General features: G+C 52.2%; 1 protein-coding gene across 1 annotated transcript in view; it reads right to left on the bottom strand.

The window, feature by feature from the left end:
• The window catches only part of LOC119957547 (ankyrin-1-like), a 299,752-nt gene extending 277,490 nt beyond the window's left edge, over positions 1–22,262 (bottom strand). The window contains exon 1 of the mRNA XM_038785694.1: positions 22,137–22,262. Coding sequence (XP_038641622.1) covers positions 22,137–22,262 — 126 coding nt within the window. The remainder of the gene's footprint in view (positions 1–22,136) is intronic.
• Between the last annotated feature and the right edge of the window lie 2,200 nt (positions 22,263–24,462).

Here is a 24,462-nt window from a genome sequence, read left to right as displayed (position 1 = left end):
CTCAGAGCCACAGCCCAGCTCCACACACACAATGACATCACTGAACTCAAGGAGATAAGACAAAACCATTTATTTAAGAGACACTCCCTTGACACCAGATCCCTATTTTTGGGTGGATTCACTTCCGGAGCAAAGTGTGCTTGCTCCCAGTTTTGTAAATTTAAAAAAAGTATTTGGGTTCCTGGCCGAGATCTGAGCAAACGTTGGGGATTGGTCCAGGATCTCTAACCTGCAATCTCTCTCTCTCTTTGCATTTTGAGAGTACTGAATGCGTTCTCACAGGGCTCAGAGTCAGACGCGGGGGTGGGAGCGGAAGTCGCGGGGCAGACCCTAAGCTGGGGCCGATAGCAACTTCAGTTGAGTTGAAAAGGTAGATAAGCAAGCGCCAGGGGCCGAGTGGCCTTGTCGCATCGTTGGCCCATTTTGTGACTTCATTTCACCAGATCCAGGAAAAGCTGAAGAAATCGAGGAATGCAACAAGGCGAGAGTGGATTGCGATAGAGAGGAGTGCAGTGGACTAAAGATTCATGATTACAAAACAATTGCCATAATCCTGTTTTCTCACTAACTCATTAGAATGTCCTCCCAGACAGATGGAATTAATTGCAACATTTGTCAATTCGATGAACTGCAGCTGAAATCAAACTCGTAACGAAGCCGAGACCCAAGAGAGGATAATAGATTGCTGGGAGCCAGATTCACGGCAGGTCTTCAATCCAGAGACTGGACTCGTAGCTCTGACCTCCAGCAGCTCTCTCTCGATCGCCAGCGGACGCCCCAGACAACGTTGCACATTGAGCTTATTGCTGGGATTTTTTTTCTTTTTTTTTTCCCCGGTTTCAAATTCTCTGCATCCGACGACTCTCCGAAAAAATTAAGACCGCTTCCGTTTTCCACAAACGCGAGGGAGCGCAGCAGCCGATTTGCGCACAGCAAGCTCAAGGCAGCGTGGCGATGAGCAATCTGTACGCATGCTGTCGAAGGGGGGGGGGGGGGGGGGAAATGAACGTCGACCGGGGAGTCAGGGACAACTCCCTTGCCCATTCTTCACAACGGGATATTTGGCAAGCGCCCAAAAAGGCAGACAGCTGGGGGCCTGGGGTTTTACGCCCCGTGGAAAAGACGTCACCGGAGGCAGTGCAGCACTCCCTCAGCCGCCCTTGGAGTTTTGTGCGCAAGCCCTGGGGTGGGATTTGAACCGGGAAGCTTGTGATTCGGAGACGAGAATGCTCCCAGCTGACATAATCAGGAGAGAGAGAGAGAGAGAGGGGGGCGGCGTGAGGCAGGTGAAAGGGTTATAAATCTAAGAGCTGCTTGGAATGAGAAGGTAATTGATTGCCCATGACTGGGACAAGTATATATTTTTTTGCCATGCTACACGATTTGGAAAGATGCCATAAAGTCTGGAGCAGCAGAGTGTGGATTATGTTCTATGTTCTATGTCTGTGCAGAGTCACCTTGGAGGTACTTGCATTCCCTGCAACTTGAACACTTTGCGATGTTGGACATGTACTCCATCCCCATTCAGATCGAAGACTTGCCAACGTTCAAATGCTCTGACCGTCCCGGATAACTTGTCCAGTCCCGTTCGGGAAGTGGGACAGGAGCTGAATTCGCCACTTTGAAAACGACGACGCAAGGCGCCAACTTCCTGCTCTCGCAGCGGCCGTGAACAAATCGTTCGGAAAGAACGGGTTTGCTTGCGAGGGTGAATGGCGTCCAATTCAGGGCACTTGTCCTTGAGGGAGGGGATCAAGGCCTTGGAGAGGAGGTGGGGCTGATTTACTGGGATGGTACAGGGGAGGATGTCAGACTGGGATTGTTCTCCCTGCAAAAATCCAAGAAAATCTGATTTGTAGGAAGGGCAGTTTGCGAGCTAGGAGGAGGAGGTGATGGAGCGGGGGGGGGGGGGGGGAGGAGGCCTTTAGGTAGATGCAGGTGCGGGACTTTGCAAGGAAGGTTTTCCTATGTTTCCGGTGGCACCTCCCTTCTCGTTGTTGGAGGGGGTGCTGTCGGTGATGGGGTTGGAAGGGGGGGGGGGGGGTCATCTCGCTGATTCATGGAAGGATTCTGGAGGAGGATCCGGCGTCATTTGAGCAGGGGTTAAGGCCAAGTGGGAGGAGGAGTTGGAGGTGGAGGAGGGGTTGTGGTGTGAGGTATTGCAGAGGATGAATGCCTCGAGCTTGTGTGCGAGAGTCCGGGGTCGACCCAGTTGAAGGTGGTGCACAGGACGCACCGGACGAGGTCGAGGATGAGCCAGCGGTTTGAGGGGGTAGAGGACACTTGCGAGCGGTGTAGCAGAGCCCGGGCCAATCACGTACATCTGTTCTGCAGCTTCTCGAAGTTGGAGGAATTTGGGAGGTCTTTTCTCAGCTGCGTGTCGGCCATCTTGCCGATTTGGAGGCCATATTTGGGGTGTCAGATTGCCGGAGCTGCAGATGGTGACGGGAGCGGATGTGTTAGCCTTCGCCTCACTGATTGCTCGCAAGCGGGTCCTGTAGGGGTGGAGGTTATCCCCCTGCCCTGTTCCTCAGTGCCGCTGGGGGATCCTGATGGGAATTCTGGGATATTGAGATGGTGAAGTTCACCTAGAGGGGTGGGGCGGGTCGATTGAGGGGTTCCAGAAGAGATAGGGTCTATTTATTCTTCACTTCATAGGGTCCGTTACCATCAACTGCTCGGGGGGGGGGGGGGGGGGGTTATTATTCGAATTACGTGGGGATTGGTTGGTAAAGGGGGGGGTTCTTTTGTTATTCTTTTTGTTCGGGGTTGTTTTGTTTTATGTATAAAATAAGATGTTAAAAACCGAATAAAAACATTTCACGAAAAAAATTTGATTCGTAGATTTTCACAGCAAAGAAGCAGGCCATTCGGCCCATCGGGTCAACTCCAGGCAACAAAGATCTTGCTACATTCATCCCAAGAAGGAACAGGCCCTTCGGCCCTCCAAGCCTGCGCCGACCATGCTGCCCGTCTAAACTAAAATCTTCTGCACTTCCGGGGTCCGTCTCCCTCTATTCCCATCCTATTCATGTATTTATCAAGATGCCCCTTAAACGTCACTATCGTCCCTGCTTCCACCACCTCCTCCGGCAGCGAGTTCCAGGCACCCACTACCCTCTGTGTAAAAAAACTTCCCTCGTGCATCTCCTCCAAACCTTGCCCCTCGCACCTTAAACCTATGCCCCCTAGTAATTGACCCCCTCTACCCTCGGGAAAAGCCTCTGACTATCCACTCTGTCTATGCCCCTCATAATTTTGTAGACCTCTATCAGGTCGCCCCTCAATCTCCGTCGTTCCAGTGAGAACAAACCGAGTTTATCCAACCGCTCCTCATAGCTAATGCCCTCCATACCAGGCAACATCCTGGTAAATCTCTTCTGCACCCTCTCTAAAGCCTCCACATCCTTCTGGTAGTGTGGCGACCAGAATTGAACACTATACTCCAAGTGCGGCCTAACTAAGGTTGTATACAGCTGCAACATGACTTGCCAATTCTTATACTCAATGCCCCGGCCAATGAAGGTAAGCATGCCGTATGCCTTCTTGACTACCTTCTCCACCTGTGTTGCCCCTTTCAGTGACCTGTGGACCTGTACACCCAGATCTCTCGGACTGTCAATACTGTCGAGGGTTCTACCATTCACTGTATATTCCCTACCTGCATTAGACCTTGCAAAATGCATTACCTCACATTTGTCCGGATTAAACTCTATGTGCCATCTCTCAGCCCAAGACTCCAGACGATCTAAATCCTGCTGTATCCTCTGACAGTCCTCATCGCTATCCGCAATTCCACCAACCTTTGTGTCGCCCGCAGGTGAATATCTGAACACTTCTTCAATGTCACCAGAGTTTCTGAATCAACCACCTTTTCAGGCAGAGAGTTCCAGGCGCCCATCACCCTCCGAGTGAAAATGTTTCTCCTCAACTCCCCTCTTCGTCCTCTCCCCTTACCTGAAATCTATGCCCCCTGGTTATTGACCCTCGACCAATAGAAAAAGTGCTTTCCGATCCACACCATCGACGCCCCTCAATCGTATTCACCTCTGTCAGGCCCCCCGCTTCCCCAAGGAAACAGGCCCCAGGCCATCCAACCTTTCCCCATAGCTCAGAGCCTTCAGCCCAGGCAGTGTCCCGGTGTATCTCCTCCCCACCCTCTCCGGTGCCAATCACATCCATCCGTCCCATAATGTGGCGACGAGAACTTTACTCCAGCTGTGGCCAAACCAGCATTTTACTCAGTTTCAGCCTGGCCTCCCTGCCCTTGCGTTCTCTAATTCGGCTCATCGCAGCAAGTATCATAGCGGCCTTCTTAACCACCTGATCTATCTGTCCTGCCCCCTTCTGGGATATGCGGCTGTGCACTCCAAGTCCCTCAGTCTGCAGTACGCTCCAGGGCCCTTCCATTCATAGTGCAATCCTTGGCCTTGTTCGCCCTCCCCAAGTGCGTTACCTCACACTTTCCCCGGTTGAATACCATTTTCCACTGCCCTCTCCACCTGACGTGCCCACTGATACCCTCGTCTGATCTCCCCTTCCCTTTTTAATTAACGTCAGCTGTCCTCCAGTCCTCTGGCACCTCTCTGTCGCCAAAGAGGATTGGAAAATGGCGGCCGGTGCCCCTGCTATCTCCACCCTTGCCTCCCTCCGCACCCTGGGATACATCTCATCCGGGACTTCGGATTTATCCACTTATAAAAGGCTGCTAAATCTGCCGGTGCTTCCTCTCGATGATAATAGCCTCTAATATTTCACAGTCCTCCATCCTGACGTCTACATCTTTGTCTTTGCTATGGGCCAGGGTTTAGAAAACTTCAAAGTACATCATTGCCCAACACTAAGGGCAATTTTGGTCACTAAGGGCAATTTATCATGGCCAATCCACCTAACCTGCACATCTTTGGGCTGTGGGAGGAAACCGGAGCACCCGGAGGAAACCCACGCAGACACGGGAGAACGTGCAGACTCCGCACAGACAGTGACCCAAGCCGGAATTGAACCTGGGACCCTGGAGCTGTGAAGCAATTGTTCTATCCACAATGCTACCGTGCTGCCCTGCCTTCTGCCTTCTGAAGCACTTTTCATCAAAACAAGCTTTATTCTACAAATTTAGTTAACATATGTTTAAACACACACAGTCAGAATTATTATCAACTACAAACATAAAGAACCGAACAGCTACAGTAATCTATGTATAACCCTTAATAAATTCCCTCTTTAACTGTTCCAATTCAATAACAAGATCCCATAACCCAAAAATCTCTTTTTACCAAAACAGTAACTGTAACAATTGGTTTCTTCTTTGGAATAACTCTTTCAAATTGAAAATAGAGAAACATGCAAAAATACTTCTCCGTCTGCAGCAGCCAAATGTGAAAAACGAAAGTAAAAACTTACAGAGCCACAAACCAGCTCCAAAACTCAAAAGCAAAACCAATTCCCAGATCCACAGCCCGGTTCCCACTCTCACAGTGACATCACTGAAGGCATGTGGTGAGAGAAAAACATTTCTCAAAGGGATACTCCCATGACAGTCTTCCTTCGCCACGTTGAGGACTGTACCCATGTCCTCGAGGTCCACACACAGATTACCAACAGTCCCCAATTGGCCCTTCTCTTTTCCCAGTTATTCCATTGCTCTTCGTGTATTTTAAAAAATAAACCCTTTGGGAATTCCTTAATTCCAACGGCCGAAGCTTTTCCTTTTAGCTTTCCCAATTTCCTCCCCAAGGTCCCCTCTACATGCCTGGTCTCCGCTGGACTGAGCCTTCGGTGCCTGCCAAAATCTCTTTTCTTTTTAATTAATCCTCACCTTTATGTCCCTTGACATACACAGAGATGTCTCTGCGGGATCAATTTCCCCAACACTTTTGCCATCTCCTCCTTGACGGCCTCCCAGGCCTCTGACAGTTTTATCAACAAGTAAATGCTCACCTGGGCCAAATCATATCTTATCCGAGTAAAGTTAGCCTTTCCCCAGTTACGTTTTTCAATTCCGGTCCATCCTTAACCTTTTCCATTAGTATCCCAAATCTACCTGAATTCTGGTCACTGTCTTCGCCTGTCGATACCCTTCCCACCTGCCCGGCCTCATTTCCAAATATTCGGTCAAGAATTCTCCGCTCCCGGGTTGGGCTTTCTACTTATTGCATTAAAAAGGTTCTCCTGGATGCAATTCAAGAATTTAGCTCCCTCCCTAACTGTTTGGGTCAGGGTTTAGAGAACCCCAAAGTGTATCATGGAATTCACCTGACCCACAACCTTTAATAGATTGTGGTATGGGGAGCACACGGCCCACTCTACAGGTGTGGTACAGCAGAAATGGAAAAGGATTATTTTAAACAAAACAATGTTTATTCTATGAACTCCAGTTAACCTTTTAAAACAAACAGTGAATATCTTAGCAACCATTCATTCAAATACAATACACCCCCCCAAAGAATACAACACTAAGTAATCTGTATGCTGTCCTTTTACACCCAAAAGACTTAACAAACCTCGAAACAGAAGCACATCAGGGTTTACATTCAATACCGAAAACATTTATAATTCAGAATTCACCAAATGATTAAGAGACATTGGATGGCAGAGATAACAGCAGTACAGCTGCTTTTCTGACTTCAGCTGCAACACATTGAAAAATGAAACCAAAAACACAGACACACCCAAGCTTTTTCTCAAAGTGAAACTATAAAACAGAGCCCGAGCTCAGCTCCACCCACACTCTGACATCACTTCAGCAACATAAGCAGCCAAACGTTTCTTAAAGCGACATTCTAATGACACGAACTTGCGGATGAAAACTGTCCCAATTAATATTTGGGTGGTTAAAATCCCCGACTATTGTTGTTTGATTATTTCTGCACATTTCTGAAATTTGATGACATATCTGACCTGTCTGTTTGGGGTCCGACTGCGTCTATCTCTACTCCCCTTTTTTTTAATAAACAATTTTATTGAGGTAGTTTTTGGCTTTATAAACAGTTACAGACATCATCAGAAAGGAAGCAAAAAAGGCAAAAATGTGCAAACATCCATGTACTTTCAATACTTCAATCATAACATATTGCACAAGCCCGCTCCTCTCCCACCGGTACTACCCGCCATATTTTCCCTTCTACTCCCCTTTTTAAGCATCTGGGTCAATGTTAGCTGTCCTCCAGTCCTCTGGTAACTTACCTGTGGCCAGAGAGGATTGGGAAATTGCTGCCCCCGATACCGCCTCCCTCAACATCTCGTCTTGGACTGCGGATTCAAGGCCTCAGTGAATACCTTGCATCTCGTAATGGAAACGGAAGGCGGAGCGCTGGGGGGGGGAGGGGGGGGGGGGGAAGAAACAGGCCGACTCCCTGACAGCCCACAGACAGATTTGGTGATGTTGGCGGGAAATGGGTGAGCAATTTGGCACAGTTCCTGCATTTGGAAAAAATGTAATTTTCCATTCGAGCGGTGGAGGAGGGGTTCATATTGAGGTAGAACTGGTTTACTGACTTCTTTTTTTTTTTTTAAATATTTTTTATTCTCCTCCGTTTTCACATTTTCTCCCAAATTTACACCCACCAACAATAAACAATAATCAGTAACAAATATGTCAATCCCCTTATCAATAACAACGATCCGATCCTCCCACCAAACCCCAAACATTAGCCGCATGTTCACACAAACAAATGACAAAAAGGAATCAGGGATCACCCATAGTCACTAATTACACATACAGACCCTCTGCCCCCCAACCATCCCACCCCCACCCCCCCCAACTAATGTTCAATGTTAACCAGTTCTTGAAAGTGCCCATGAATTGTAGAACCCCTCCATCCTTCCCCTCAGTTCAAACTTAACCTTCTCAAGAGTCAAGAATTCCCCCAGGTCCCCCCCCCCCCCCCCCCCCCCACCCGCATCACCTCTCCAGCCTCCCAATCAGCTGCTCCAGTTTTCCGTTCCCATACTCATCATCCAATTTTGAGTCCGGCTTTTCAATTTTCTCCCCAGCTCTTTGAAATCTGCTTGTAGGACCCCCCATCTCCCTTTCTTCCTTCTGGTCCCAACCGGACCCACGATCGCTGGATGCTCACCCTGGATGCTCACAGGGGCTGGTTTAGCTCACTGAGCTAAATCGCTAGCTTTTAAAGCAGACCAAGCAGGCCAGCAGCACGGTTCGATTCCCGTACCAGCCTCCCCGGACAGGCGCCGGAATGTGGCGACTAGGGGCTTTTCACAGTAACTTCATTGAAGCCTACTCGTGACAATAAGCGATTTTCATTTTTTTCACCCTCCCCCCTTCGGAGTGCCCTGCAGTCGTTCCGTGACATCCTTGACCCCGGTGCCCAGGAAGCAACGCACCGTCCCTGGAGTCACGTCTACAGCCACAGAGGGGCCTGTCTACCTCTCCTTCCTAACAAATCCTCCGACCACTATTGTTCTTCCGCACGCCCTTCCCTCAGCCCCCTCTCCCCCCCCGGAAGCAGATGGACCACCCATAGTGCCATGGTCTCGGCTCTGTTGTCTTGCTCAGAGGAGCAGTCACTCGCACTGTTTCCAAAGCCGCAAAGCGGTTTGCACGCCAAGGATTCCCTCGCTACCTCCTTAAGCTGCGGGGTGACCAATTCCTGAAACGTGCCACCCACGGACGCAATGCACCCGTAGCGGCCCCAGCTGCCAGCCCGGAGCTCGATTTGATCTGACCGGAGGCATCTCCCGCACACATGACCATCCAGGAGCGCCGAGGGTTTCCCACGTAGAGCAGGATGTGCAAATCGTTGGACCGAGTTCCCCAGGCATTAATTGACTGAGTCAAACATGAAGAGGAGAAAAATCTCATTCCAGGCGAACAACTAAAACCCCTTCACTCCATCAAGCGACATAATTTAGTTTAAGTTTTAAAATATTATCAAAAGTTAAGCTGCACATACAGTCGGAGGTGAAATCAAGCTCCAGCTATTTACCCAGTGCTTGCATTTCTTTCATAAATCTACGTAGCCCCTTTTGAAGTCTTTCTAATTCTCAGCGACTCAATAACCCTGCCCAACAGCAACCAGTGAACCTCATGGTTCTCCTGTGAGGGTGGCGACAGAGTGAATATAAAACAAGAAAGGTTCAATGTTCCCAGTGGCAGAAGAGCCGGTATTCAGTGGAGACAGAGGTCGAGGTGATTTGGAAAAGAACCAGAAAGGGCTATGTTGCACCCCCACTCCCCTTGCACCCCCATAAACACAGCGAGCCCGTGCCATCTGGAATTATCTGTAAAGAATATCGGATTCTGCTGCAACGTAAACTGGATGAATAAGTGAAGGCCAAATATTCGTAGGGCTGAGGGAAATTAACTGGAAGGGGGTGGGATTAATTGAACGGCTCTACCACAAAGAGAGCAAGCACAGGAGTGACAGGCTGAATGGCCTCCTGCTCTGGACCATATCATGCTGGTTTGATATGGAGCATTTCACAACCTGAAGAAACACTGCTGCCAATTTACACGCAGGTATGTCGTACCAACAGCACCGAGATCAACGACCAGCTGAACCCTTTTCCTCGTGTTATTTGCTCAGAACTCCTCCCCCAGCTCTTCTTCACAGGGAGCAAGATGTTATCTGACACCCATCAGAGATTTCTTCCATTGAAAAGCAACACCTCCAACAATCGAGCTCTCACTTAAATGCAGTCAGATGATGGACAGCCTGCCTTTGTAAAAAGTGATTCTTTTGACAACCGGCTGTCATCACAATTCACTTCCTAATTAACGAAAGCGCTTTGGCAGTGAAGTCAGCCAATCTGGGCACAGCAAGATCCCGCAAACACCGCTGTGTCGGCGAGCGGACTCTTTAAAAATTGTGGTATGGATTGGACATCCACGATCTGCAAAGGCAGCGAGGATAATTTCGAAAGGGGTACATTTCACACCGACTGGAGCACGCGGAGAGTGCAGCTCTCACAGTGCAGCACTCCCTCAGCGAGTGTCGCCCTCGATTTTGGAGCTCAAACCCTGGAGTGGGACGTAGAACCCACATCACAGGTCCGTGTGCCAAAAACGAAGACGGACAAAGCGCTATTCCAAAGGAGGCCTTGCGTTAAACTGAAGCCCACAATGAGACTCTATATTCCAGCCCTCTTTCCCACAAAAACAGACACGTTCTGGGTCTCAGGCACTCTGGACCATTTCCAAACCGGTTTCAGTGGGGACTTGCCAGCGTCAATACACCCACACTGACCCCATCCTGACCCCACCCAGCGTCACACACCCTGACCCCACCCAGCGTCAATACACCCACACTGACCCCCCCCTCACCCACACTGACCCCCCTCACACTGACCCCCCCTCACCCACACTGACCCCCCCTCACCACACTGACCCCCCCTCACCCACACTGACCCCCCCTCACCCACACTGACCCCCCCTCACCCACACTGACCCCCCCTCACCCACACTGGACCCCCCCTCACACACTGACCCCCCTCACACACTGACCCCCCCTCACACACTGACCCCCCTCACACACTGACCCCCCCTCACACACTGACCCCCCTCACACACTGACCCCCCCTCACACACTGACCCCCCTCACACACTGACCCCCCTCACACACTGACCCCCCCCTCACACACTGACCCCCCCCTCACACACTGACCCCCTCACACACTGACCCCCCCTCACACACTGACCCCCCCTCACACACTGACCCCCCCTCACACACTGACCCCCCCTCACACACTGACCCCCCCTCACACACTGACCCCCCCTCACACACTGACCCCCCTCACACACTGACCCCCCCTCACACACTGACCCCCCCTCACACACTGACCCCCCTCACACACTGACCCCCCTCACACACTGACCCCCCCTCACACACTGACCCCCCCTCACACACTGACCCCCCCTCACACACTGACCCCCCTCACACACTGACCCCCCTCACACACTGACCCCCCTCACACAACTGAACCCCCCTCACACACTGACCCCCCTCGCACACACTGACCCCCCACACACTGACCACCCCCCTCACACACTGACCCCCCTCACACACTGACCCCCCCTCACAACACTGACCCCCCTCACACACTGAACCCCCCTCACACACTGACCCCCCCTCACACAGCTGACCCCCCCTCACACACTGACCCCCCTCACACACTGACCCCCCTCACACACTGAACCCCCCTCACACACTGACCCCCCTCACCACTGACCCCCCCTCACACACTGACCCCCCCTCACACACTGGACCCCCCTCACACCTGACCCCCCTCACAACACTGACCCCCCTCACACACTGACCCCCCTCACACCTGACCCCCCCTCACACCTGACCCCCTCATCACATGACCCCCCCCTCACACACTGACCCCCCCTCACACACTGACCCCCCCAGCACACACTGACCCCCCTCACACACTGACCCCCCCTCACACACTGACCCCCCTCACACACTGACCCCCCCTCACACACTGGACCCCCCTCACACACTGACCCCCTCACACACTGACCCCCCTCACACACTGACCCCCTCACACACTGACCCCCCATCACACACTGACCCCCCCTCACACACTGACCCCCCTCACACACTGACCCCCCTCACACACTGACCCCCCTCACACACTGACCCCCCCTCACACACTGACCCCCCTCACACACTGACCCCCCCTCACACACTGACCCCCTCACACACTGAACCCCCCTCACACACTGACCCCCTCACACACTGACCCCCCTCACACACTGACCCCCCTCACACACTGACCCCCCTCACACACTGACCCCCCCTCACCACTGACCCCCCCCACACACTGACCCCCCCTCACACACTGACCCCCCCTCACACACTGACCCCCCCACACACTGACCCCACCTCACACACACTGACCCCCCCACCCACCTGACCCCCTCACCACATGACACCCCACAACCTGCCCCCCCCACCCACACTGACCCCCCCACACCACACTGACCCCCCCCACCCACACTGACCCCCCCACACCCACCCACACTAACCCCCCCCCCCACCCACACTGACCCCCCCCCACCCACCCACACTGACCCCCACCCCACCCACACTGACCCCCCCCCCCACCCACACTGACCCCCCCCCCCACCCACACTGACCCCCCCACCCACCCACACTGACCCCCCCAACACACCCACACTGACCCCCCCACCGCACACTGACCCCCCCTCCCACCCACACTGACCCCCCCTCCCACCCACACTGAACCCCCCCTCCACCCACACTGACCCCCCTCCACCCACACTGAACCCCCCCTCCACCACACTGAACCCCCCCTCCACCCACACTGACCCCCCCCCACCCACACTGCCCCCCCTCCACCACACTGACCCCCCCCCCCTCCACCCACACTGACCCCCCCTCCACCCACACTGACCCCCCTCCACCCACACTGACCCCCCCTCCACCCCCACTGACCCCCCTCCACCCACACTGACCCCCCTCCACCCACACTGACCCCTCCACCACACACTGACCCCCTCCACCCACACTGACCCCCCTCCACACACTGACAACCCACCCACACGACCCCCCTCCACCCACACTGACCCCCCTCCCCACACGACCCCCTCCACCCACACTGACCCCCCTCACCCACACTGACCGCCCCTCACCCACACTGACCCCCCTCACCCACACTGACCCCCCCCCCCCCACATGACCCCCCCCTAACCACACTGACCCCCCCCCTCACACACACTGAACCCCCCTCCCCCCACACTGACCCCCCCTCACCCACACTGACCCCCCACCCACACTGACCCCCCCACCCACACTGACCCCCCTTCACCCACACTGACCCCCCCTCACCCACACTGACCCCCCCCTCACCCACACTGACCCCCCCAACAACCCACACTGACCCCCCAACACCCACACTGACCCCCCCAACACACCCACACTGACCCCCCCAACACACCCACACTGAACCCCCCAACACACCCACACTGAACCCCCCCTCACCCACACCGACCCCCCCTCACCCACACTGACCTCCCCCCACCCACACTGACCCCCCCTCACCCACACTGACCCCCCCTCACCCACACTGACCCCCCCACACCCACACTGACCCCCCTCACCCACCCTGACCCCCCCCTCACCCACCCCTGACCCCCCCTCACCCACCCTGACCCCCCCTCACCCACCCTGACCCCCCCTCACCCACCCTGACCCCCCCCTCCACCCACACTGACCCCCCCCTCCACCCACACTGACCCCCCTCCACCCACCCTGAGCCCCCACCCTGTGAATGACTGCACGTTAACACAGACAGTGAAAGTCTCCCCGACGTTGTGAATTTGCTGAGTCGTGTTGAGGGGAATGGGTCCGAGGGAAGCAGATTACAGCCGCCCCTACTCTGTATTCACAGTACCAGCAGGGCTGGCACACAGCACATTGCTGCCCCTACTCTGTATTCACAGTACCAGCAGGGCTGGCATACAGCACATTGCCGCCCCTACTCTGTATTCACAGTACCAGCAGGGCTGGCACACAGCACATTGGCTCAGCGTGAATACTGCAGTCACAATATGCACATTATCATCGGGGTGCCACCCGGCAAAGGACAGAACCCTCCGGAAACAGCCAGCGAGTCAGGCAGCGCCTGCGGAGAGGCGGACAGAGGTAACCTGTCACGCCAAAGACCTGCAACGCCAACTCTTATTCATCTCTCCACAGACGATGCCGTGACCCGGTGATCGGTGTCGCCCCAGCTGAACGTCAAGTCCGTATCAGTTCTGGCGAGGGCGGGCACGGGGGCACTGCAGTTAGCGCTGCTGCCTCACGGCGCCGAGGAGGCGTGGTTCGATCCCGGCTCTGAGTCACTGTCCGTGTGGAGTTTGCACCTTCTCGCCGTGGGTCTCTCACCCCCCCCCCCCCCCCCCACAACCCAAAAGGATGTGCAGGGTAGGTGGAATTGGCCACGCTGAATTGTCCCTTAATTGGAAAAAAAAAGAATTGTTCTGTGCTGTACTTTTCTAATTGGGTACTCGAATTAATATCCTTTTTTTAAATCTGTTCTGCCCGCAACATTCAATCTGCAGGTTGGCTGTGAACTGCTCTCCAAATTCCCAGCGAATACTGCTGTCCGTCTGTGATTGCCACCTCCTCTGCCTGTCTGACCTTGTGATTTGTGCCAATGTGATGGGTTTTGTGGAGGCTGAAATGTGAGACTGATGTGACACTGGACATTATCTATAGGGCTACAGCTGGTATCCCCAATATCCCTGTAGCTGAAAGATTTTTTGTTGTTGACACACATTCGACCCTGAAAACCCCTCTCCAGCTCCCCAAAGCAGCAGATCCAGCATTAACCTGCGAAAAAATGCTCTGCCCTCAACCTCACCTGTTTCTCCGCCGGGATTGGAGCTCCGACAGTAAAGCCGGGTTCAATGCCTTACAAGATATTGATACCTCTTCTAAAGCAGTCTTTACCTCGGAGAAACGTACTGGGAAAAAAACAAAAGGGTAATTTCCCAGCAGCAGATATTTCCAACCGCCTGCTGTTGAATGCGTTAAATATGTAGACACACTGGAGAGAGGCTCCCTGGGAAACATGACAAGGCAGTAATTGAATCGAGGGGCAGCACAGACAGAATAAAGTGCACGGCATTCAAAGATTTAGATGCTTAAATGGAAAGAATGTCACCTTATTTAGACAGGAGTGTCATCGCCAGTGTCGGTTAAACTGTTCAGGATTCCGGTTTTCATAATTTACTCGTGTCTCACATGTCAACACTTTGCTGGATTTACAGTGTTGCTTTTCCCAGCAACCATCAGGTCCCAAGTCCAGCCCTTTCCTGGCCTAGAATCCCTCCAGTGGAGAAGGAGGAGGCCATTCGGCCCATCCGGTCTGCACCGGCCTTTTTGAAAGAGCACCCTACCCCATGGCCACTCACCCATCTCACCCCGCCCAATCCCTGGAACCCCCCCGTGATCTGACCTGCACGACCCTGGTCACTGAGGGCAATTTTCACCTAACCCGCTCATCCTTGGACCATGGGAGGAAACCGGAGCACCCGGAGGAAACCCACGCAGACCCGGGGAGGAAGTGCAGACTCCGCACAGACAGTGACCCAAGCCGGAATTGAACCTGGGACCCTGGCGCTGTGAGGCAGCAGTGCTGACTGCATGGTTCGTCATTGCCTGGCTGTCGTGCCAAGTAAGAGATCTCGCTGCCTGGTCAATGCGCCAACCATTCAAGGGCAGCTGGGGGGGGGGGGGGTGGGCGACAGCTTATAATAATAATAATCTTTATTATTGTCACAAGTAGGTTTACATTAACGCTGCAATGAAGTTACTGTGAAAATCCCCTCGTCGCCACATTCCGGAGCCTGTTCGGGTACACTGAGGGAGAATTCAGAATGTCCAATTCATCTCACTTGCACACCGGCATTATGTCACATCATGTCACATCCATCCCTTACTATTCTCAGAGAAAAGCTCAAGAATCAAACCTTGCGGAATCAAAAACCAAGGTGTTCGTTCTCAATAGGAAGAGCGAGCTGCTGGAAGCAAACATCTTTCTCTGTATTCCTGGCGTGAAGCCTAAATAAATTGTGATTGTTCCATTTGTCAGGAAAACATAGGTCGTTTGAATTTATGTTGTGAAACATTTGAAATAAGGAATAGTTTTGAGAAGGGTTGATTTCATATTTTGTGTCTGGGGGTTAAACTCTAGTTAAGTTCATGTTAGACAGATGTATATGCACGATACAGAATATCGAGAAATACAGCACAGAACAGGCCCTTCGGCCCACGATGTTGTGCCAAACTTTTGTCCTAGATTAAGAACAAATTAATCTACACCCCATTATTCTCCCATCATCCATGTACCTATCTAATAGCCGCTTGAAGTTCCTTAATGTTTCCGACTCAACTACTTCCACAGGCAGTGCATTCCATGCCCCCACTACTCTCTGGGTAAAGAACCTACCTCTGACATCCCCCCCTATATCTTCCACCATTAATTTTGTCCCCTTGTAATGGTTTGTTCCACCCAGGGAAAAAGTCTCTGACTGTCTACTCTATCTATTCCCCTGATCATCTTATAAACCTCCATCAAGTCTCCCCTCATCCTTCTCCGTTCTAATGAGAAAAGGCCTAGCACCCTCAACCTTTCCTCGTAAGAGCTACTCTCCATTCCAGGCAACATCCTGGTAAATCTCCTTTGCACCTTTTCCAAAGCTTCCACATCCTTCCTAAAATGAGGTGACCAGAACTGCACACAGTACTCCAAATGTAGCCTGACCAAGGTTTTGTACAGCTGCATCATCACCTCACGGCTCCAAAACTCAATCCCTCTGCTAATGAACGCTAGCACACCATAGGCCTTCTTCACAGCTCTATCCACTTGAGTGGCAACTTTCAAAGATCTATGAACATAGACCCTAAGATCTCTCTGCTCCTCTACATTGCCAAGAACCCTACCGTTAACCCTGTATTCCACATTCATATTTGTCCTTCCAAAATGGACAACCTCACACTTGTCAGGGTTAAACTCCATCTGCCACTTCTCAGCCCAGCTCTACATGCTATCTTTGTCTCTTTGAAGCCGACAACAGCCCTCCTCACTATCCACAACTCCACCAATCTTCGTATAGTTTTCAAATTTACTGACCTCCCTCAACCAAGTCATTAATGAAAATCACAAACAGCAGAGGACCCAGAACTGATCCCTGTGGTACGCCACTGATAACTGGGCTCCAGGCTGAATATTTGCCATCCACCACCACTCTCTGTCTTCTATCGGTTAGCCAGTTCATTATCCAACTGGCGAAGTTTCCCACTATCCCATGCCTCCTTACTTTCTGTATAAGCCTACCATGGGGAACCTTATCAAATGCCTTACTAAAATCCATGTACACTATATTCACTCCTTTACCTTCATCCACATGCTTGGTCACCTCCTCAAAGAATTCAATAAGACTCTTGAGGCAAGACCTACCCCTCACAAATCCGTGCTGACTATCCCAAATCAAGCAGTGTCTTTCCAGATGCTCAGAAATCCTATCCCTCAGTACCCTTTCCATTACTTTGCCTACCACCAAAGTAAGACTAACTGGCCTGTTATTCCCAGGGTTATCCCTATTCCCATTTTTGAACAGGGGCACAACATTCGCCACTCTCCAATCCCCTGGTACTTCCCCTGTTGACAGTGAAGACGAAATGATCATTGCCAACAGCTCGGCAATTTCATCTCTTGCTTCCCATAGAATCCTTGGACATATCCCGTCAGGCCCGGGGGACTTGTCTATCCTCAAGTTTTTCAAAATGCCCAACACATCTTCCTTCCCAAAAAAATCTCCTCAAGCTTACCATTCTGTTTCACACTGTCCTCTCCAACAATATTGCCCCCCTCATTCATAAATACTGAAGAACAGTACTCGTTCAAGACCTCTCCTATCTCTTCAGACTCGATACACAATCTCCCGCTACTGTCCTTAATCGGACCTACCCTCGCTCTAGTAATTCTCATATTTCTTGCATATGTGTAAAAGGCCTTGGGGATTTCCTTGATCCTACCCGCCAAAGATTTGTCATGCCCTCTCTTAGCTCTCCTAATCCCTTTCTTCAGTTCCCTCCTGGCTATCTTGTCCCCCTCCAGCGCCCTGTCTGAACCTTGTTTCCTCAGCCTTACACAAGTCTTCTTGTTCCTCTTAACAAGACATTCAACCTCTCTTGTCAACCATGGTTCCCTCACTCGACCATCTCTTCCCTGCCTGACAGGGACATACATATCAAGGACACGTAGTATCTGTTCCTTGAACAAGTTCCACATTTCAATTGTGTCCTTCCCTGACAGCCTATGTTCCCAACTTATGCACTTGAGTTCTTGTCTGGCAGCATCGTATTTACCCTTCCCCCAATTGTAAACCTTGCCCTGTTGCACACACCTATCCCTCTCCATTACTAAAGTGAAAGTCACAGAATTGTGGTCACTATCTCCAAAATGCTCCCCCACTAACAAATCTATCACCTGCCCTGGTTCATTACCAAGTACAAAATACAATATGGCCTCCCCTCTGGTCGGACAATTACATACTGTGTTAGAAAAGCTTCCTGGACACACTGCACAAACACCACCCCATCCAAACTATTTGATCTAAAGAGTTCCCACTCAATATTTGGGAAGCTGAAGTCACCCATGACTACTACCCTGTGACTTCTGCACCTTTCCAAAATCTGTTTCCCAATCTGTTCCTCCACATCTCTGCTGCTATTGGGGACCCACCCAAAATGGCCGCCGTCACCTCCCTCATCCAAATCCATCCACAAACAGATCTCCGTCCACCTCCTGAATGGAGTCACAGAACAACCAAACTGTGCCTACATACCCTCCCAACCTTGTCCCTGTGGGCCTTATCTGAGATTACCGGCCCTCTGATAGTCACCTTCAGTGTTTCCCAGGACACAGAGGGCGAGATTTCCCCATTCTGATTGAAATCTACATTGTTTCCCATGGCTGGGGATACCTTCTCACAGAACCCCTTGTCTGCCAGGAGCGCCGTGTCTAACCCCCAACGCACCTGCCTCACGTCCACATAACGTGGCGCATGATCCGATATTACTACCGCAGTGTCGTCAGTCCTGCGTATCCCGCCATCTGCTTCAAAATTACTGCCAACTCTTTCGCCGTCCCTGGAGTTCTAAAGGACTTGGGACACAACCTGTCCATTATCGGATCCAATATACAATTGACATCTCCCCCCTCCCATGATCAACCAATGAGAGTCAAGATGGGGGAATGGCCGCCAATATCTTCTTCACAAAGTCAATGTCATCCCAATTTGGAGCGTATAACTTATCGGCGCTCCCGTCAAACCCCATTCGCACATCGTCCCCTCAGGGTCCTTCAAATACTGGCTGGGGTAAAGTCCGCCCTCTTGTTACAAGGACCCGGGGTCTTTTAACCGGACCCTTTAACTCCCTTACGTTCCATGTGACCATCTTGACAAGGGGTCTCAGAGCTCTGCACCCCCCCCCCCCCCTCACCTCGTTAGGATCCGCCCTACCCACCTTGTGAGGAGATTCCGGATCCAGGCCCAGCCAAAATGGCCGCCGTCACCGCCCTCACCCAAATCCATCCACAAACACATCTGCATCACCAGTATTATACTCCCTCCTCCCTCACCCCTATCCACCATACACCCTCCCTTGGCTCCAACCATCAGTTCTCCAACCCACCCAACTCCAAAGAAAATCCTTCCCCCCCCCCACCCCTCTTAATAAAGAAAACCTAGCAAACCTGGGCCATGCTACCATTATGTGGACGCGAGGGTGGAGACAGGTCGAGCCCAGGGCCCCCACCCCTTGGGGTTAGACATGCTACCTGGGCCTGCCCCGCCAAGCAGACAGACACCACCCCACCCCCTGCCCCCAGGCTACCAACCCCCTCCCCCACATTGTTAGCCCTCCCAGAACAAGCCCAAATTACGCCAGACCCCACTTCCCCCTCTCCAAAATGGTACGGACCGGGAATAACAAACCCATTCCCCCCTCCCCCCCCCCCCCCCCCCCCCCTTAATGGGACAAACTACCTCAAACGCCCGTCGAAAAAAGAAACATGGAATCCAGTCAAAAAATGATAAAGAACAGAAACAGGGACCTGGAAAACTTCAAACATACAAACCATAAACTCATCAACTGCTCAGAACCATCAATTCTCCCCCAACTCTTTCACCTCCTCAGGCATATTGACGTCATGGTTTCTGTCCTTAACCATGACGCACAGCTTTACCGGGTACAGCATCCCAAACTGAACTTTGCTCTTCAAGTGCGCCATCTTGGCCTGGTAAAACTGAGCTCTACGTTTAGGCATATCAGCCCTGTTATGCTGGTAAATTCCTATGGGGCATCCCTCCCAGCTACAGTCTCACTTGGTCGTCGGCCATTTTAAAACTCACTCCTTGTCCAAATTGACGGTTACTGCCCATGGTGGATCCCCGGGTCTCGGCTTCTCCCCCCCCTCCTCCCCTCCCTCGCCTTCAAGACTTGACAGGCCTCCGCCAACATGACCATTGCTGCCTCTTAAAAAAAAAAAGAGACATTATCTGGTCGCTGTGGTCCGACACCGCCCCTCTCCACCTCCCGAGTCATCACGCCCAGTGATTCCAATCGCTGCTCCACCCTTTCCTTTCACAGGGGGGGGGGGGACTACTGCCACCTCAACCGCCTCAGCCAGGGTCTTCCCGCAACTCCTGCCTGTACCTCTGGAACTCTCCAATGATAAGTTCCATACCCTGCTCCGTCAGCATGGCGTGGTCCGCCATGTTCTCCTTCATGAGGAGATCTGGTGGGGGCTTTATTATTCAATTTATGTGTGGTGTTGTGCCCCGCAGACATCCCACAGCGGAGGAGAAACCGACTAACCTGGCTCTTCCCACCATGTCACCCGCTTACCGGGCAAAAAAGGACCAAAAACCAGGGTTTTGGCCAAGCTAGCTTGCCTCAAGTTCGCAAAGATGTACAGGTTAGGTAGATTGGCCACGCTAACGTGCCTCAAGTTCGCAAAGATGTGCAGGTTAGGTGGATTGGCCACGCTAACGTGCCTCAAGTTTGCAAAGATGTACAGGTTAGGTAGATTGGCCATGCTAATTTGCCTCAAGTTTGCAAAGATGTGCAGGTTAGGTAGATTGGCCATGCTAATTTGCCTCAAGTTTGCAAAGATGTACAGGTTACGTGGATTGGCCATGCTAATTTGCCTCAAGTTTGCAAAGATGTGCAGGTTAGGTAGATTGGCCATGCTAATTTGCCTCAAGTTTGCAAAGATGTGCAGGTTAGGTAGATTGGCCATGCTAATTTGCCTCAAGTTTGCAAAGATGTACAGGTTAGGTGGATTGGCCACGCTAACGTGCCTCAAGTTTGCAAAGATGTACAGGTTAGGTGGATTGGCCATGACCAATTGCCCCTCAAGTGTCCAAAGGTTCGGAGGGGTTGCGGGAGGAGTGGGCCTGTGTAAAGTGCTGTTTCGGAGGGCCGGTACAGACCCAATGGGTCGAATGGCCTCCCTCTGCACTGTAGGGAATTCTATGGATCTATGATGTGGGTGCCAGTGGATGGGATTTCCATATCGGTGAGGCATCGCCCATATTCCTCGGGCTGAGCCTTGTTGTGGCAAGTATCAATGTTAACCCCTGCCGTCCTGACGTCAGGTGAAGCAGTCGAAACGTCAGCTGAGTTCAGCACAAAGACAGGATCATCGCCTCGGGAGCAGGGGACTGGCTATTCCAGCTGGGAGGGTGACTTGGGCAGGAGGCACGGCGAGCTGTGAGAACAGGGGAGTGTGGCACTGCAGGAGACGCACAGCAACTGGGCATCTCAGTCCCAGCAAAGGGTCACTCCTCTCACGCCACACATCCCTTCAGCTCCAGAAACCCAGGGAGAAATGTCGAAGGACAGAATTGTCACTCCATCACTGAACACTTAGATCCTTGGTGCAATGGGTGATGTCTGTCCTCCGACAGTAAGGCAGTGTCACTTGTTTTGAACCGTCCTCGATGAAGAGGAGACGGGCAGAGTGTAATGAAAGTTGGCAGTGCCTGCCTGGAGAGGTACAGACCAAACGCAGAGTGCAATCCCAGGTGGTTTCGGGCTAGAGATGTACTGAGGAAAGTCTCAGAAGTTTTACTACTCAGCACAAGATTGCAAACACACATCCAGCAGCAACAGAGCAGACCCCAATCGCTGAGATTGGGAGGACAACTAGATTTTAGTGATAATCTCTCCCTCTTGAGCTTCCCCCCCCCCCCCCCCCCCAACCTGGGATTCATTGCCCACTAGGTTTCCTGCTCGGAGACTTTGCCTCCCCTCCTCTCTCACTGGCTTGCTACACTGGTCACCTCTCCCCTGCATTATTCCCCTGCCTGGAGAGGCATTGCGCAATCTGTCCCCAGCTCAGTCTCTGCTGGAGCCCTCACCTCTCTCTCCTATGCAAAGGCAGGGCAGGCAACACTGCATTGTGTCTCCTGCAAAGCATTGAAAAGTTGCTGCCGCAGGAATGGACAGAGGGAAGGGGGGGGGGGGGGGATAAGGGGGAATGCTTGGCCAGCAGGATGCTCAATGCACAGGGACACCTCTCCCTCCCTCCTTCCTCCCCCTCACACATACCTTCCTCCCCCTCACACATACCTTCCTCTTGCGCTCTCGGGAGCGGTTTCTCCTCTTTCTCTTCTCCTCCTCTTTCTTTTCCTGCTCACTTTGAGCGTGAGCTTCCACATCCTTGATTTTCTTTAACTGTTTGGCAGCTTGAGCCATGTTGGGAGCTGCAGATTCCTATCACACACACACACACACTGGGAAAGCGAGTCAGTTTCTTCCTCTTGTCTTGTCTGTTTCTGCTGCAGTTTCACACCAGTCCTGTCCAGCAGAACACAGTCTCTTGCCCACACCACACCAGGTTGCTGCTGTCCACTGTAGTCTCCATTGCTGTGTGTGTGTGTGTGTGAGAGAGAGAGAGTGTGAGAGCAGGTACATCACCCATGCATCATTCAAAAATCCTTGTGGGACACGGATGTGTCTGTGTGGGAGGGCCTATCTCTCCCCAGCTCCGAGGGGTGGACTGCTGGGTTACTGCAGAGGTCCAGAGGGGGAAGCGTGCACACCACTAAGACAGACGCACAGAGAGGGCGAGAGAAGAGGGGTGGGGGGGACAGACAGCCCAGCACCGTGTCAATTAAAATAATTTGGTCTGGTCACAGTCCATCTGGTTACCCCCAGGTACCTGTGCTGCTTGTACAGATACCTTTCTGCTGAATGGATTTCCCCCAGCCACTCTGCTGATGCAGAGCTGTTTTTAAAAAAAAAAAATCCACCAGGCTCCTTCACTCACTGTACAACACACACACACTGCAAACGATTACACGGGCAGTGTGCCACTGCAGTTAGTATTAAACCCCAGGCTCACTAGGAGGAGAAATCTCAGCCTGGCAGACAGATAGGAGTGCATGGGCAAACTGCATGTGTTCAGTGGTTGTGTGTTAAAGTGGTGCAGTGATGATTCTGCTCTGAAAGTTCCTGCACTGAACTGCTCTCTCTCTCTCATTCATTCTTTCTGCCAGATACACTGCAGAGACACACTCTCCTCCAGTCTGGAGCAAGGGGAGCCAGCCCAGGGTGGGGGTGAGGCAGCAAGGAGGAGGGGGATTACAGACACACTGTGACTACAGCACTCACAACTGGACACCACAACCTTGCAGAAATTCATTATATTACTGCAGGGCTGGAACGCAAAGCCAATGTGCATCCACGTACAACATGTAGCAGGATTGCAGGGCAGATAGATGCATTGTGTAGAACACTGTGTGATATGGAATAGTTGATTCAGTATCGCAATGTCATAATGATGCACATGAGGCCATTCAGCCCAGAGTGCCTCCTGTCGGCTCTTTGCAAAAGCTGTTTATTCAATAGCTCCCGCCAGTGTTCCTCGTCACAAGGCTCCACAATTCTTTTCCAGATCTAATCAATCCACCAGTGTACAATCACAGAATTTACAGTGTAGAAGGAGGCCATTCGGCCCATCGAGGCTGCACCGGACCTTGGAAAGAGCACCCTGATTAAGCCCACACCTCCACCCTATCCCTGTAACCCAGTAACCCCAGCGAACCCAAGGGCAATTTATCACGGCCAATCCACCTAACCTGCCCATCTTTGGACTGCGGGAGGAAACCGGAGCACCCGGAGGAAACCCACGCAGACACGGGGAGAAGGTGCAGACTCCGCACAGACACCCAAGGCTGGAATCAAACCTGGGACCCGTGAAACAGCTGTGCTAACCACTGTGCGACCATCGTCCCACGCTCTGGTTCCACTGACAGAATATCCTGGTCCTTTCTCTTTACTGCTCTACCACAACGCTTCATGGGTCCGATCAAATCCAGCAACTCCCCTCTGGACCGGCTGCTGAGGAAAACAGGCCCAAGCTGTTCCCAATGGCCAGAGTCTTTCATCCCTGGCATGATCACTTGGTCTCCTGAGTCCTCTGTCCGGCCTGTACATTGGAGTGGAACAGTGGAGCCCAGAATTGAACAAAAAACTCTGGACGATTCCCGACTACCGTTTTCTAAAAGGTTCAGCATCACTCTCTTTCTTTTGCACACGATTCAGAAAGCCAAGGGCTCCAGATTCTTTTTGAAACCAGCCTTCTCGGTTGTCCCCCTCAAACATTCAGATACATACACCACCCCCCCCCCCCAATCTCTATTTGAAATAATTCAGCCAATATTGCCTCCTCCTCCTCCTATCTACCAAAATCGTTGCTTCACATTTCCCTGCATTAAACACAACGTTGTGTCATCTGTAAAAAATAAACTTGGGGGGGCATGTTTAGCACGGTGGGCTAAACAGCTGGCTTGTAATGCAGAACAAGGCCAGCAGCGCGGGTTCAATTCCTGTACCGGCCTCCCCGAACAGGCGCCGGTATGTGGCGACTAGGGGCCTTTCACAGTAACTTCAT

This window comes from Scyliorhinus canicula, chromosome 26 (assembly GCF_902713615.1).
Source record: "Scyliorhinus canicula chromosome 26, sScyCan1.1, whole genome shotgun sequence".
Taxonomy (NCBI): Eukaryota; Metazoa; Chordata; class Chondrichthyes; order Carcharhiniformes; family Scyliorhinidae; genus Scyliorhinus; species Scyliorhinus canicula.
Note: the sequence above shows the minus strand (reverse complement) of the source record. Positions and strands in the feature narration are given on the sequence as shown.